Source organism: Ixodes scapularis, unplaced genomic scaffold (assembly GCF_016920785.2).
Source record: "Ixodes scapularis isolate PalLabHiFi unplaced genomic scaffold, ASM1692078v2 PGA_scaffold3__209_contigs__length_174095766, whole genome shotgun sequence".
Taxonomy (NCBI): domain Eukaryota; kingdom Metazoa; phylum Arthropoda; class Arachnida; order Ixodida; family Ixodidae; genus Ixodes; species Ixodes scapularis.
The window spans coordinates 96,875,839-96,892,776 of NW_024609868.1; the positions used below are offsets into that span (position 1 = coordinate 96,875,839).

The 16,938-nt window shown below is 48.8% G+C and overlaps 1 protein-coding gene across 1 annotated transcript; it reads right to left on the minus strand.

The window, feature by feature from the left end:
• Nucleotides 1–322: 322 nt before the first annotated feature.
• LOC8024593 (60S ribosomal protein L34) lies at nucleotides 323–16,929 on the minus strand. Its single transcript, XM_029981013.4, has 5 exons — nucleotides 16,863–16,929; nucleotides 16,672–16,745; nucleotides 16,397–16,490; nucleotides 3,960–4,063; nucleotides 323–471 (listed from the first exon to the last, which is right to left on the minus strand). Exons 2-5 carry the CDS (start codon nucleotides 16,734–16,736, stop codon nucleotides 375–377), a joined length of 360 nt encoding a protein of 119 aa, XP_029836873.1. The 5' UTR covers nucleotides 16,737–16,745; nucleotides 16,863–16,929; the 3' UTR covers nucleotides 323–374.
• Between the last annotated feature and the right edge of the window lie 9 nt (nucleotides 16,930–16,938).

Genomic DNA, 16,938 nt, shown 5'->3' on the forward strand with positions numbered 1-16,938 from the left:
ACTTACGAAAATTTCGTTTCGTGAATACGAATTTGTTCTCAAGTTTTGTCTTGCGTACATTTTTGGCGTAAGATCGTTTCGTAAATCTAGCCTCTGCCCTTCCGAAAGTCGCAGAAAAGGTAAGAGAGACGCAGACGACGTTGCAAAGGAGCAGACGACGCTCAGATAGGGGGTCGTGATCAGCCAATCAGGGCTCGGCGTTCTGACGTCACCGCTACCCCCTGCGCAAGAAGCAGACGAACTTGCCCTCCGCATAACAATGCAACACACAGTGGCCAAAACAGCCCATAGAACACGCATTTAGACACACAACACAGGGGGATCCCTATATACACACCAATGAGTTTATTTAGGCTCCGGATTCAAAGGCGCACTCATTTCTTCGAAACCTTCTTGGGCTCCTCAGACTGCTTGGCCTTGCGGAGCTTGGCCACAATCTTCTGCTCCTCAATCAGGAAAGCCCGGATGATCCTTTGGGAAGACACGCACGCATCAGTAAATACATCACCTCCCTCAAGTGCCACCAGTCCCTAGATTACCACACTATTGTAAGATCCCGAGAGAAAACCCACCGAACATCAAAAGTAAATCGGCTGAAAATATGGAGTGGGCTAACTTTCAGTGTACGATCAAGTTTAAAAAAAATTGCTATTTTTAGGTTGTGTCCCTTCCAAGCTTGTTACGGTGGCAAGGGGCAACGAAGCAAAGATGACTGAACTAAAGTGGCGAAGCGGGTGAGTTGGTTCACGACATAAAATTTAAAAGCGCCAACAAAGACGAGGACAAAAAGGAAGGCAAACAGGACGAGCGCTTACTCTCAACTGAACATTTATTTAAAAGGAGCTAATACAAACAACCTCTGACAAAAAAATACACTGAATCACTCAGTGGCGTCACTCATCCCCCACGCGCCAATAAAATCACTCTTTTTGGTGCAGAAAAATTGGCGGCTGGCTGACGCAGCCTTCAAGCACTTCCCTCGCAGCTTTTTCACGAGACCTCCCCACAATTGTAGTATTGTGAAAGTAGGGCTGGCACTGACAGTCTCTGCAATGAAGAGGCAAGTGCCCTCCAGGTGTTGAGCGTAAAGCCAGGTCATGCTCGCGCATCCTCTCATTTTCGCACTGTCCTGTCTGGCCGATGTACACTCCCACGCCCCAAATACAATCTGCGGAAAAAAAAGTGACGCGCTTATGCACCATCAATCATGCCAAAAGATTTGTAGATTGTAATGTGGGCATGGTGTACAGAATACCGCTGGCATGCGGTAGAGTGCACATCGGCCAGGCAGGACGGTGCGTAAATGAGAGGATGCGCGAGCATGACCTGGCTTTACGCTCAACACCTGGAGGACACTTGCCCCCTCGTTGCAGAGACTGTCAGTGCCAGCCCAACTTTTCAAATACCACTATCGTGGGGAGGGCTTGTGAAAAAGCTGCAAGGGAAGTGCTTGAAGCGCATGCTATAAAGAAAGAGGGCACTGAAGGCTGTGTCAGCCAGCTGTCAATTTTTTGCACCAAAGAGTGATTTTATTGACACGTGGTGATGAGTGATGCCAGTGAGTGATTCAGTGTATTTTCTTTGTCAGAGGTTGTTTGCTTTAGCTGTTTTTAAATAAATGTTCAGTTGAGAGTAAGCGCTCGTCCTGTTTGCCTTCCTTTCTGTCCTTGTTTTTATTAGCGCTTTTAAATTTTATGGCAAAGGTGACTGTACTTCAAAATCGGCAATGTTCACTTATATCCCACCATAGCAAACTAATACATTCACGCCAAGGTCATCATTGATCCCAACACTACTATACTCCGCGACAACTTTTCTTGGCAATGCAGTAGAAGGTACGTCCCGCGTCCCCTCTCCCATTTTGAGTGTATGCAGGCTCTCCTCCTCTCCCCGGAAATGGGGGAGAAAGAAAGCCTGCGTACACTCAAAATGAGAGAGGGGACGCGGGACGTACCTTCCACTGCATTGCCAAGAAAAGTTGTCGCCGAGTATATTAATTAAAGTGGGCTAGCTTTCGGTGTTTTAAAAAATATAGCAAATCAAGCCAAAAATAGGGGTGGGCTATCTTTCAAGGGTGGGGCATCTCTCAAGATTTTACGGTATTTTTTTGCAGCTATTTCATTTTCAGGGCAGCTGTCTGACAGGTGTGCAAGGTCCAACTAAGATTTTTACAGTCTTGTACAGAGCGAGCTGCCACAGTCTGCCACCTAGCATGTTCTAGAATGAGCTGTGGCTGCGACTATTTGTGAACCCAAATGAATCATACAGGCACTGAAATGTGTATGCTCTCAAGTTTGGATGAAAAAAATGTTTCTCAAAGTAACATGAATGGGAAATGATACAAATTGTCCCTCGCACGTCTTTCCGCCAGTGAAACAAACACTTCAGAGGCAGTAATGGGTGGTTGAGGAGATGTTTCTTTTGTCCACAAGCGAAGCCTGACAACAATGGTGCCAGCCAGGTATTAGTATGGACGGCAGAACTAATCAGCCATCCTCAGCATAAAAAAAGGAACTGACAGAGAGATACTGGAGGCTGCAGTATGCTTTGCCATGGCTTCACACTCCACACTATATTACGTGTCACTAGTTGCGTGTAGTACAGGCAAAGGCAATGCCAGGCGAGGGGAGAAAGGGCAAGCACTAGGAAGGCTGGGGAGGAGAGAAACATCCTCTTTTATCTAATATTCCTAGAGCTCTCCCTTTCTTCCCTCGCCCTCTGTTGCCCTCCTCACCAGTCCCGCTTTCACAATGTTCACCCTTCCTCTCTTCGCCTGGCGTTGCCTTCGCCTGCACTGCATGCAACTAATGACAAGGAGTACAGGTGAAAATGTTTTCATTTGTATCAATCATGTGGAACCATACCGCTATCGTCTTGTGAAAAAAGATCGCATTACATATATCAGTCAGTGGCCTAAATCGTAGTGCGTATTGTAAGAGGCCCAAGGAAAAGACTTACTTGTCAAAAAAAAAGAAAAAAAAAGGTCAACTTGGAACTGAAGCAGCACACAAAAAATTAAAAAATTTGTATTATGGCTCGTTCACACTTGCGGATTCGCAGGGAAATTAATGCGGGGAGGGGAATTCCCTTGCTGGAAACAGAATATTCGACCGCAAAAGCAATTGCTTTGGGTCCGATCTACCCCGCGCAAGAAGTTTCGACACCACCGCAACCAATGAACGCACAGAGGAAATGGCGCTTGCCGGCGTCACATCGTGGCAGAGTCGCCACAGTTGTTGGAGTTCCCAAGTTGTATAAGTCTGAATGGTATTGTCGTGTCGGCAGAAATGCCGATTGAGACTAAACTATTCAACCCTATTCTACAAGAGGCATCCAAGCAACGAAGACAGTGCGTATACACAGTGTCTCCGTTGGTCGTTAATAAAATAGTGCCTTTCCGTATCGCCAAGAGAATATCAGGCATTTTCTCGGCACTGCAGGTTAGCGTTAACAGCTAGAGGAAGTCTGCAAGGGCATTTCTTCAAACACCATTAGAGCTAGCAGCTGACTGCTCCAATATCCCCAAGAGACCGGAGCCGCATGAAAGCGCCGAGTGGCCACAAATGTCAACAGCACTGCCTTTTTCCGCAAATGGGAACGCGGCCTTGCAGAAGATTTGACGTGAAAGGTGTCCCTCTTGAAGTCTGTGACGTCCACAAAGGCAAATCAAAAAGCCACCTGGCAGACTGCAATGTACTGTAAGTGCCTGCTTTGACCGGACAAGTACCCATGTCTAGATTAATCCAGTTAACAGTGTAAGTGGGGCGGGCGTTTCCCCTGTATGTTAGAATAAATGAAAGTTCATCGCTGCTTGCCTTTATGCTCAAAGTCGAGGCTACATCAAATAAATACACTACTTACTGTATGCAGTAGTTTTTTGCTCCCACCATCTGGCCCTAGCAATAAGCAACACGAATGTGGTGCATGCAATCCCAAGGAACGAGGGAAGTCGTCCTCACCTGCTCCTGACGCACTTGCCGCAGCGGGAGCCACCGTAGGTCCTGGTGACAGTTTTGTGTCGCTTGCTCAGGGCCGACAGCTCCCTGGGCCTGGCTGGGGTGATCTGGAAAAGTGCAAGCATGAGCACATGGGAACCTGCTCACTCATCCAGATAAAAGATTGCAAACATTGGTAATCACCACAGGGAGAGACCAGAATGTGCACTCCAAAAATACACATAGCCCCAGTCTACACTTGAGAACAATCATACAATTCATGAAACAAGCTTGGCAAATGACCAAACAGATCATGCTAACGACCCAAATTGTAGTCTATACGTGGACACTAAAAAGCAGACTTCCATGCACATCGCCCAAATGCCGAATACAGACCTGCCAACCCTACAATGCTGAAAATACTCCAGGGGATGCCAAAAAAAAACACTACAATTGTGTGAAGAAATACGAACACTGTTTCATTCTTCAAAAACTTGGTTTAGGTAAGAAAAATGCCTCCGCTAGGGCACAAGCACATCATACATTGCATGAAATGTCTATTCTTTAGAAGTAGAAGGTTGGGCCAACACTGAGGAAGTTTCAGCTTTTGCTTTTCTTAGGAAGTTGTTGTCGAACACTTGTTCATGGCATTTTCCGGACTGGGTGCATCTCACAACTAACAACTGTTCAAGGGTCCTTTTCGACATGGAGGCGCGGAACTGCGTGCGTGCCTTCTTTACTTTGCTGAAAACGCTTTCGCCTGGGCCTGGTTTAACGAAGACGATAAAAAGCAAAGTTCTTGCTCTTTTGACGTCTCCACAACAACCGCTGTGAATGGCACGTTGTGTTCTATCAAAAATGCAGTAAAAAGGCATTCTGCTCGGCTAGTGTCGTAATGCGTTGATAGACTAAAGTACCCTCCAAGCTTCTCGTTGGTTTCAACTAATTTTCCCGAGTACTTGTGCTTTTTTGTATTCAGATGGCACAGAATGTCCTAGCGAACAGCGTGCGAAATGTTGACATCGCAGCAACACAGAGTACAAAATGCGTACTTTTCGCCCTAGCGCGACATCTTCATAAATGGAAAGTCAGTTGAATAGCTGGGAATAGACACTTGAAAGTTGTAGCGTTAGGCCGCTGCTCGGGCCTACGACGCCAAAGAAAAGACAGAGACTCGCTCTCAAGGCCCAACCAGACAACAACCCCCTTTATTCGTCTTCCTTACGTATATATACATACAGCCGGGAGCCTGGCAACAGGCTGCGATCTTTCTAGAACATTGCGTCATCTTTAGTCGACCCGGCGCAGCCTTGGCCGTGGCCTTGGACTCCGACTCAGCGGCGCCTCCGGCCGCCGGCTAACACGAAACCCCGTGAGGTCTCGAAACGGCCGCGCCCGCTAGGTAACTCGAGCCGGTCGCATATGCCGGTAACACCACATTTCCCTTTCTTTTTTCTTTTTCTTTTGAACATTTGATACACAAAGAAAACACAAGGTAATGTCTTGCACTCGCGCAACTCAACAAAAGTACAAAAGAAAGTGACAGGACATTTGACATTCGCTAAGTACAGTTTTGAAAGGTTAACAAGCAACCCCATAGCGGTGCGGTTTTCGCACCTCGCGTCCCGAGCGTGTCACATGAACGGGAGGTGAACCACGGGGCAACGAGCTATGTGACTTGACACTTTCATCAGAATTGCCACCCTGCTCTTCTTGTAACCCAGAGAAACTAGAGCTCGTGGTAGGCGAGTCAACGCCGCCGGGAATATCGTAACTGCCCTCGTTTGGTTTGAGGTACACGAGAAATCTCCTGTTTCGTTCTAATTCCGATCCCGAGGGCATTCTAAGAACGTACGACCTTGGCCGATTTGCAGGTCGTAGGACTGTGGCTGCTTCTTTGCAGTCTTTCACCCAAACTTGGTCACCTGGCCGCAGTGGAGGTAGCCCCCTAGCCGCGTGACGGCGATCGAAATTTTGTTTTTGCTTTGCTCTTGCGGCACGGTCTTTTTGGCGAACACGATTCTGGTTCGCAACCTTAGGCTCCAGCTTGCTGGGATGCAGCGGAATCGTAGTCCGCAGCCGTCGGCCCATAAGCAGTTCGGCCGGACTTTTCCCTAGGGGTCCCGGGGTGTCCCTGTAATCTAACAAGGCGAGGTAGGGGTCACTAGACTTTTTGATAAGGCTCTTTATGGTTTGAACCATCCTCTCTACCTCCCCGTTAGCCTGCGGGTACCTCGGGCTCGACGTGACGTGCTGGAATCCATACTCTCGTGCAAAACACTGGAATTCTGAGGAGACAAATTGCGTTCCATTGTCCGAGAAAACTACATCGGGTATTCCGTGCCGTGCAAAAATACTTTTCAAGTGGGTGATTACAATGCCACTGGTGATTCTGGTGAGGCGGGCTAGCTCTGGGTATCGGTACAGATAGTCGACAACTACCAAGTGCACCGTCGATTTGGCACAAATCGACACCAACCTTCTGCCAAGGCAGTTGTGGCGTTTCGGTCTGAATCATAGGTTCCGCATTCTGTTCGCGGGATTCCGCGCACACCCGGCAGTTGTTTACCAAAGCGGAAAGGTCCGAGCCCAAACCCGGCCACCACACAGACTCACGTGCCCTCGATCGACATTTTACAATTCCTTGATGGCCGTCATGCAGGTGACGCAGCACCTCGGCCCTTTGACACTGAGGAATGATGAGCCGTGTGTCCTTCATCAGTACTCCATTACAAATGGTGATTGTCGCTCTCGCTTGCCAGTACGGTTGTAAGAAAACCGGCAGCGACTGATAGCTAGGCCACCCTCTCCGGCAGAAGCGAACTAGAGTTTGACAGATTTCATCTGCCGCCTGGCCTTGCTTTACTTTTTCGATATGGCTAACTTCGGCCACGCTAGCGATGCAGCCCTCCACGAACTTTGTGAGATCCGATACAGACATTCCGCTCGAATCTGTTCGCCTCTCTCGGAGGGGTGCTCTCGATAGAGCATCCGCAGTGACAAGGTTCTTTCCAGGCACGTAGACAACGCTAAAACTGAAGCGCATGAGCCTCATTCGAAACCGCTGAACTTGCGGAGGAAGCAAGTCAAGTGGAGCTTTCCCCAGCAAGGTCACCAACGGCTTGTGATCCGTTTCAAACTGCACTTCGAGCCCTCTCAGGTATGCCTCAAACCTCTCCGCCGCCCAAGTCAAGGCAAGAGCCTCCTTCTCAATCTGAGCGTAACGCGACTCAGCCGGTGTTAAAGACCTTGAGGCGAACGCCACTGGACGGCGTTCATTCTTTTCTTGCTCTTGGAGCAATACTGCGCCTAGACCAAATGCAGAGGCGTCTGCGGAGAGTATTGTGGGATACCGCGGGTCGTATTTAGCCATGCAGCGGTTTGAACATATCATTTCTTTTATGCTAGCAAGTGCTTCTTCCTGGGCTGGACCCCAGGTCCACTCGCGACCCTTTTGCAGTAGTTGCCGCAAGGGAGCACTCGTTTCCGACAGATGCGGGAGAAATCGTGCGAGGTGATTAGCCATGCCAAGAAACCTACGCACATCAGCTACTGTTCGTGGCGTTTCTAAGTTTTTGATAGCAGTTACCTTGTCCGGATCAGGTTTTATTCCATCCTTGCTGACGAAGCAACCCAAAAACGAAATTTCGGTGACCCCGAAACAACATTTGGATTTGTTCAAAGTTACGCCCGCCTGTGCAAGTGTTTCAAGCGTCTGCTGGAGGCGCTTGTCATGCTCAGCCCTTGTGGCACAGTAAACCAAGATATCATCCATGAGGTTAACAACGCCCGGTGCACCCGCCAAGATTTCTGACATTCTTTTTTGAAAATATTCGGGGGCCGAAGTAATTCCGAAAGGTAGACGTTCGAAGCAGTACCTTCCGTAGGGAGTTATGAAAGTGTTTAAGAGCTGGCAGTCTTTTGACAGTTTAACTTGATAGAACCCCGAGTTGGCGTCTAGTTTTGAGAAAACTGCTGCCCCACTCAAAAGACCCAGAGTGTCATCGACGGTGGGCAGTACATAACGCTCCCTGAGGACACATCGATTCAGCTGAGTTAGATCGACACAAATGCGAACATCGCCCGAGGGTTTCAATACTGGGACCATTCCAGCGCACCACTCTGTAGGCCCTTCTACCCTTCGTATCACCCCCTGACGTTCCATGTTTTCAAGTTCGCGCTTGACCGCGTCCCTCATCGGAATAGGAACTCGACGTGCCACATGGACCGAGTGCGGAACAGAGCCCGGCTTAAGGCGGATAGTGTACTCTCCGGTGAAAGTTCCTAGCCCCTGGAACAGCTGAGGGTAGCGAGACTCATAAGCTTCGCTAGATCCCACTCCATTCACAAATTTTACTACTCCTAGTTCTTCCACCGCTGGAAGTCCCAAGAGTACTGAGCGCAACGACGCAACAACGTATACCTTCTGCCTTATCATTGCCTGTTTCCAGCGGATTTTTGCGGTGAACTTTCCCAGAACCTTTAGGCGTTCGTCGCTAGGACCGGTCAAGACAACACCTGTTCTTTCTAGTCTCGACGGGATGCCAGGAAATGTAGATGGCACCACGGATACCTCTGCGCCCGTTTCACGTTGCAGTGGTGACACTTCGCTGACTTGGCTGGACAGGCCGACCTTGGATGCGACGCTTTTCCACAGAACAAACACCGCTGGCCACTGCCTTGTCGAGGCGTCGCGACGCCGCGACGGGTTGAGTCTTGCGTCTTGTACCGGCCCTGTGCCGAGCTGGACTTCTTGGCGACGAAGTCCACTTCCGTTTCCGCTGCCGATATGACTGCGTTGTCACCGGCCCCCGGTCGAAGTTCCTGCTGTTGCTGGTGGATAGTTTCCTTGAGTCGCGCTTTGGCAAGCGCGGTCGCCAGCGTGAGGTCTGCATCCATCTGGAGGGTTTCGGAGAGTTTCGCGTCCCGAAGTCCGACGACGAAGCGGTCGCGAATCATCCGCTCCTTGAAGTTTTGGAAGTCGCACCTCTCTGCCACAGTGTGCAGAGCCGTGACAAACTGGTCAACGGTCTCGCCTGGCTTCTGACTGCGACGGTGGAAGCAAGCGCTTTCGTACACAATGTTGCGGGCCGCGACGAAGTGACTGTCGAATCGTTCTTTGACGACCTGGTAGTTCTTCTCGTCGGCGGCTGACAAGCCAAAGGTTTTGAAAATTTCCCTTGCCTGTCGCCCCATCGTGTACAGCAAAGTTCGTACTTGGGCTTCCTCGCTGCGCTCGTTCAAGCCAGACGCAAACCGGTAGTCGTCGAAAGCTTGCGACCATGTGGGCCATTCCGCCGTCTTGCCGAAATCGAAGGCTGGTGGCTGCTGGACGGCGAACATGCCCGATGAAAGTGGCTTCCGCTCGTCGCCTTGCATGCCTGCTGAAATGCGAAATTAACTGGCCACTTCTGACACCATGTAGCGTTAGGCCGCTGCTCGGGCCTACGACGCCAAAGAAAAGACAGAGACTCGCTCTCAAGGCCCAACCAGACAACAACCCCCTTTATTCGTCTTCCTTACGTATATATACATACAGCCGGGAGCCTGGCAACAGGCTGCGATCTTTCTAGAACATTGCGTCATCTTTAGTCGACCCGGCGCAGCCTTGGCCGTGGCCTTGGACTCCGACTCAGCGGCGCCTCCGGCCGCCGGCTAACACGAAACCCCGTGAGGTCTCGAAACGGCCGCGCCCGCTAGGTAACTCGAGCCGGTCGCATATGCCGGTAACACCACAAAAGTATTCTTTTTTTCCGCCATCTTGTAGCAAAGATGGTTTCAAGGGATCATGAGAAAAAGTTCCAGTAACACAATGCGCAACGTTCGCCACAACAAAGGAGATTTCCTAAACAGCTTTGGATCAAGATGGAAGGGTGGATGTTAGCGGCTGAGCCGTGTATACACAGAGTTTGGTCAATGGGAGGCGCGGGCACAGCCAGGGCGTGCACGAGACTCGGAAAGAGGGCTTGGCATGCTCGCTTGACCAACCAGAAGCCGAAAAGAATTCCCTAGCGGTGGTAACGAGAAACAGCTCTGATCAAAGGTATGTGTTCGTGTATGGTTTTAACAAGCGCGTAAGGGTGAAGTGTAGCAACTCTTTGTATTTGAAAATAGGGTACACGTGATGTTTCAATCATGCAGAAAGATGTAAGAAACAAATGCGCCGCTCAACTCTGTTGTGCTCGGACAGAGTGTGACCGCTCTGACAGCAGATTCCCGGCCCTCGGCGCTTGGAGTAAGGATTATGTCGATCGTTCTGCAAGTCGCACTCTTCCACCATCATTTTGGATGAGTGATTGAAACATCATGTGTACCATATTTTCCGTCCCCGAGAGTTACTCCGATGCCCTTATCAGGTTTGTTTCTCGCGACCACCGCCAGGGTATTATTTCTGGCTTCGGGTTGGTCACATTCGAATTTCTGAAGACGCACCGAAGCACGCCCAGCCCGCTTTCGGCCAATGGCATTTCCCCATTTGTCTCCTATACTTCAACAAATGACCAAAGTCTCTACAAATACGACTTTGTAGCGGTTATACCACCCCTTACAACACTGGAGCTACGGTACTGGAGCAGTAACTTGCGCCCCCTGGCATACAAGTCATACAAGTTGATGTACCAGTGTTGCCAACCCCCACTTGTAAACAAAAACCTTTTTTTTTTTTTTACACGGGGTACAGAGAATCGTACAAATAAGGTTGTTAATATGATAACCGTAAGAAAGCCCTGGAAAGCGGATACTTTACGATAAAATCGTAAAACTTGGCAGGTATGCGAATACTTCTTGGGAGCAAATACTCATCTGAGCAAGATCAGAGGCCCTACTGCTGGCCGCAATGACCAACTCCCCGCACGCTCCATAGGAAAATCTGAACGGAAGAACACCCAGGATGGAGAGTGCAGATCCATCTTGTGACCACTCCTGGTCTATACTTGCTGAGGAACTTGAATGATTTCTACGGGTCATTGAATCACTACAGGGTGAGACAATTGTGAAATCATGCCGTAGCAGGAACGTCCTCCCTTACCATCATTAGGTGCAGCCTCACGCTGTCAACTAGCACAATACAACGCGAAAGAGCACCAACTGACAACGCTGTCGGAAAGCAAAAGGTTGTCTCCTATTTAGGTACGTCCAGAGAGAACTGATGTAGTTAGGAATGGTATTTCTGAATCACCAAAAACTGGAGGGGTAAGAAATTGACAAGTTAATTCTGACGGAATATTTATGCATATTAATATAGAGAAACACACGGCACATGGGTGATTTTTGCCAACAGGAACAGAACCTGGGGCAGGTGATAACGGGTGTCGAAGTTAAGGAGGCAAAACAAGCTGCGAGGCTGCAGCTCAGAGACCCAACTAGACGAAACTGAGTGGGTCACCCCCAGTTTCACAAAACAAACTTTGTACTAAAAGGCAGTCGTGCAAAGCTGAACTGTTTTGAAACACAAACAGAACCCCAGCGAGACTCCCAGTGCAGTCGAGCCAGTTCACACGATCAAAGACAGCCGACCAAGCACAAATAGTAAGCCTCTTCTCGGTGATTCATCAGGTGCGCCCCCCAAAAATATTGGTGGGGCATTGCAGGCATTGCTTCCTAAAAACGACAGTAACAACAATGATGTGAACAAGTTTTGCTCCACAATGTTGTCCAAATTATGGGGTAAAAGTGATAAAGAAATGTTAACGAGAAGATGCAATATATCCCATTCCTTACGTCCGAACGAATGGGATGGAGCAATCGAGCGACGACAAAGGCTGTAACGGCGTTTAAACATTATCGTACGTTACGCCATGCCACAGTCACTTGCAGGGTGAGAATGCCACGAAGGAGCTTCTGTTGTCCCGCTTCCAGCACAAGCGTCTAACCTTCGCTAACTGCGTCTCGTGCACCTCTAGCATACGGAGCCAAAGAACGGTGGAAGGCACGGAACATGTGCAGGACGCCGGGCATTTGAAAGACCAGCTGTTCTCATTCCGTTGGCGACCGTAGTGAAGGAAGAGACCGCGTGGCCACGCTGGTAGTCGATTTCAAGAAGAAAACAGAACGGACATGATCCGTCTTTACAGCAAAGGCACCTAGATTATGGCACGTGAATTTGAAACAACCTGCTAAGCTGATGACATTCAACCAGTACATGCAAACTTCCCCAGCATTGGTGCAACTGCGCTACGAGCAGAAAGTGTCGATGTGCGATGACAACGAGCGCCTATCCTCAGATTTAAGATCTTGATGTGAAGGACTGTCGACATGGCAGAAGAAGGTTCGTTCCACGGTTTTAAAGCGCATAAATCGTAAGTAAAGCTATATGTACGAGCTCGTGCAACTCGACCGGAAATGGCTATATGCACAACACCAGATGATGGACGGATACGTCTGAAGCCTTGGAATCAAGCGGAGACTTAGGCTACCTAGCGGAGGCGTTGACTGAATCGAACGATTTTCGGAGCTTGCGCCATCTAGCTGTGGATTTGAAAGCCAATGTTTAGTCGCACGACACAACTACACGGTCTTTGCTGCCGACTTCATCATGTACCTCTATTCGATCGCTGGCGGATGCACTACACTTGACGTCAACTTTTTTTGTGCTATGCTGGTAAGGCTACAGGGCCGAGCGGTGTGTGGTTATACTCCCTTCCACTTTAACTGTGAGCACTGCAGAAGTTACACGAGCGAGCTGCGTGATTTCAACAAGCACTCTCGCACAGAGAACATTGTTCAGGGCAGCGTGCTCGCGCTTGTAGGATGGGTTGCACTCTGGCAAATGCCCGCATGCCACTGCCGATCTTAGAGGGAGGGGAGGGGGAGCAATCTTAGCACAAAAATGTTGACACCGAGTATAAATTAAAGGGGCACTGACACCCCAAAGGTCGTATTTATTTTTATTGTCTAAAACGATGCAAGTTGTAGTCATAGACACGCAAAAAAAAACGCATCGCGAAAAAAAATTTTTCTTGCGCGCGCGCGCGCCTTTTTATTTTTGGCGTTTGATTTTCCCGCCTCTCGCCTCCTCGCTTCTTTTGATCGGTGACGTCAAGAATCAGGAAATTTAGAAGCTTTGTAGGCGACATCTCTATAACATTTAATTACGGCAATCCTAAAACATGTTTTTTAACGCAATTGCGAACGCAGTACGGCCCTTCTTTTTGAAATACCAAAAATCGGGAGTTCGTTGTGGTGCCGTCTCCTGGATTTGTATCCTCCAACGGAAAACAGGCGACACCGCTCAAAACCGGTCCGCCGGCGTTCGCTTGCGCTCGCTCCTTTCCTCCTCGCTTTGGGTCGCCATGGCAACATGGGCAACAGCAGGGAGTGGTGAAAGGAAGTGGACTCTCAGGTCTCCTCAATTTTTGACGTCAAGGCACCGGCGCCGATCGCGCGGGAACTTCGAATTCGGCATTTGGAAATTGTTTTTTTACTTCACGAATACTGAATTCCCAAATCTCAAATTTTGAGGGTAATGTCCCAGCATCGTTTTCAATCGTTTCGGATAATAAAAAAAAATATGATTTTGATGTGTCAGTGCCCCTTTAAACCACTCCAACCAACCACAGCATTTGGAGGGCGTGCACAATCGCCCTTAAGTTCGAAAGGTGCGTGCTACTTCTAGCGCTCCTGTTTGGGTCTTTTTGTGCTATGCTCTTTCATTTCCTTAAAGGGACCATGAAATTATTTTAAAATCGAGTTTCATCCACCGCACGTCGTAAAAGGTGTGAAAAGAAACACAAAAACACAAAAATAGGGAGCCAAAAAAAATTATTTGCTATAGAACTTTTAAAAGAAAACTGGACTCTTTTGTGCCTTCCTTCCTTCGCCTGTTCACTACGATGCATCCGCGGAAATGGAGCACGTCAGCCAAATCCAGGTCGCCTATTGGGTAAGAGCCTACCTCACCAGCTCCGCGATCGTAAACAATAAATAGCCGGCGGATGTTTCCTAAAAGTTTTGTTAAATAATATTCAGATCCACATTTTGCAGCATAATTAGAGATGTGTGGCGAAAATTGCCAAATTTGATAATGCTGAGAGCCAAGCGCCATCTATCGTGTGGTAAACGAAGCAATTACTGCGCGTGCGCAGTAGGGCAGGGCAGACTTCAGAACGGTCATTTCCTTTGGTTTCCTTCCTCTCAAAACTCTGACTGACTGAACGTTTTTTTTTCTGTGTTCATCTCGCGCGTGCCGACTTCAAGCAGCAAGAAAAAAAATGTACTTAAAACAGACCACGACGAACAAGAACGCTGGATCCACAAACACCCGAGAAGAGCGACAACAGCCGCGAATCCCGCTCCGACGAAGCTATCAGAATATAGGCCTAGCAGGCACTCCGACTCGGCGCAGCGTTGCTTCGTCGCAAGACCGTCTGTCTGCCTACGACCGGCTGGCGTGCTGAATGGAATATGCCCGCGCTACCCTTGTGGACCCTTCTCGTATTATAGTTTGATCGCTGACCTCAATTTTAGGTTAAGAGGTGAGGTCAATCTCTTCCCCTTGTTTTCCGAGGCAGTGTTGACGAACGCTCGTCGAAAAGGGACTCTCGTCGATTCTATCTTCTTGTTTTGTGTGATATAGAGCTGAAATAAACGCCGCATGGATTACCTTCGTAACACGGCATGTACACTTTGTTATTGGTATGCCATTTTTATTCTGACAGACTGCACGTCACTGTTGAGCTATAACAGTTCGTGGGAGGTATACGTACAACCCCGATCCAACCTTTCTTTGCCGAGTGTCGCGTCAGTATCGAGTTGCAATCGTAAAAGAACGGTCCCGAAGCGCTTACAAACAGAGCGAATACAGCACTTCCATCGAACGCGCGCGTCCGCTCCGAGTGTAAACAGGTATTTACGTGGCTCTTGCCGACACTCGTAGTTCAAACTTATCTTTTTTAACGTCGGCTCGCTCCTGCATCTCCGAGGCCGCAAAAAACGCCATCTACGTCGCTTTGCAAACGACTGACACGGGCCGGCCCTTCTGCCAACAATGACAGGGTGGTTGACTTCTGGAGTCTTCACCGGAAGACTCGCTGCACTTCCCAACAGGCATACCGGCGTATGGGACTAGTCCCATGCTGTCGCTGTAGCGCAACATATCTCATTGAATTTCGCTCAGCTGCGATGCGGCGATGAGAGGCGCCGATTCAGGAAATACGTCGGTGACATCAGCGCAGTAAAACCTACCGGCGCACCCCAACTCGTTGCCGCTAACACTCCCATTCTCCTATTGCCGAGATAACTTCCGGTTCCGGAAACTGTTTACGTCACGGCTTGTTTTGCGGTCAGTTGGAGAGAATGAAAAAGTCGATATTTCAATAATTTTTTGTGTAGAAGTTAATAAACCGAGACGAAAACGGATGCCTGTTCGGCATTCAGTGAACATTGACGGTTTAATGTAAAAGTTATCTGGAAAAAGTAAAAAGGTCATTTCATGGTCCCTTTAACAAGCATGTCAACATGCTTGTCTAAATTTACATACAGAGGACCCCGTGACCCTGAGCCAAATCACTCCATCGGAGTTGCTAGTCAGCCTGAGGAAGTGAACTAAACAAGACTTCTAAAATGGCAACTAAGGCACGGGCGCATAACTGTACAGGTTGCTTGTTTCGCACGAGTGATCACAAACAGAAAATGCTTTTAGAAACCACGCGCCCGTTCCTTTGCCAACTCTGCAGCCAACAAGCCCGTTGCGGCACGCTCAACGGGACTACATCACCCCGCTGTCTGTAAAATCTCCGGGCCCCAGAACACCGAAGGACGGGGATTTTGATCAGATAACGCCGGTTTGTTGTTTGTTTCAAGTGAAGAGCACTGTAAGTGTGCAGGGCCCGTACCCTACGATATATTTTCCCTACGAGCGCAAAGCTGTTAAACTTTGCATCAACATGGTGCTGGCATCAAACGCACATAGCTCGGGATCGACAGCCATAGTTGGCACGCCCACGTGTAGTAGTGCTAGATGGCGTGAGCTCCGCACGTCGTGCGCATAGCCATTTCCGGTCAAGTTGCACAAGCTCGTGCATATAAATTTACTCATAAATCACTGGAACCCAAACAGAATTTGGCACGCACCTCCAGACGCCACAATTGAAAGTTCTTTTAAGTAGCTATGTTGTTTCAATTTCCCGAAGCGAAGCTACGCAAGTGTCACCGTGTCTGATTTTCTGGTGATAGTAGGGTTGTTTAATTAACAGCATGACGAAGCGAAAGGCATCCACATCACGAACTGACAATCCGATGCAAAGGCTCGAACGAACATAAGCATGTTACAAAAGTATGGACCACGTCAATTGTTCCTCACTCATCTTCCCACCAGTGAAATGAGACTTCAAAGGCAGTAATGGGTAGGCGAGGAAGTTTTTCTTGTCCATAGCGAAGCCTGGCGACACTAAGGGCATCGCCAGGTATTAGAATGGACGACGAAACTCTTAGGTAGCTTGTCAATGGTGCGGCGAAGTACTCACGCCTCGTAGCTTCAGTTTGCAGTCGCCGCACTTTGGTACGCTGCCGGGTTTCTTGGGGTACAGGTAAACCAACTTGCCACCCGGAGTCTTCGAGCTGCGAGAGCGTGCATCATGTCAAAACCAGCTCACCGGACTCTTAGGCAATGAGCAAACGACGGACATCCCCAATACAGTTTTGCATCAGCTACGATTTGAAGAGAGTAAACCGAAAGGTTTTTTCTATCTATACGAACATGTTTCACTGCTACGACCGAAGTGGAGAAAGGCCCGCTCACATTTTTCTCCGGTTGGAGTTGGTGTTGTACGACAACCGCCGTCGGAGTGTGAGACGCTGTACCATTTTGAATACCTGCAGCGAACAAATCAAGGATTAATGAGTATTTGTTCTACACACAAAAAGCGACGATGCATCCTGTTCTTTATAGCAGATTAGATGGATTTCAAGAGGATCAAAATCCGCACATACCCTATCGCCGCAGTGCAAATGGCTGAAAAGGAAGTTTACGTGGAAACGGAAATAGACGATGAATCTTGCAGCTTCC

Bases quoted from the DNA above. Each gene is read 5' to 3' on its own strand.
- LOC8024593 (XM_029981013.4), bottom strand. From the start codon at position 16,736: ATGGTACAGCGTCTCACACTCCGACGGCGGTTGTCGTACAACACCAAC. The intron at 4,064-16,396 runs GTGAGTACTTCG...GCACTTTTCCAG, and splicing joins GCAAACTGAAGCTACGAGGC to ATCACCCCAGCCAGGCCCAG. The intron at 472-3,959 runs GTGAGGACGACT...GTCTTCCCAAAG, and splicing joins GGCAAGTGCGTCAGGAGCAG to GATCATCCGGGCTTTCCTGA.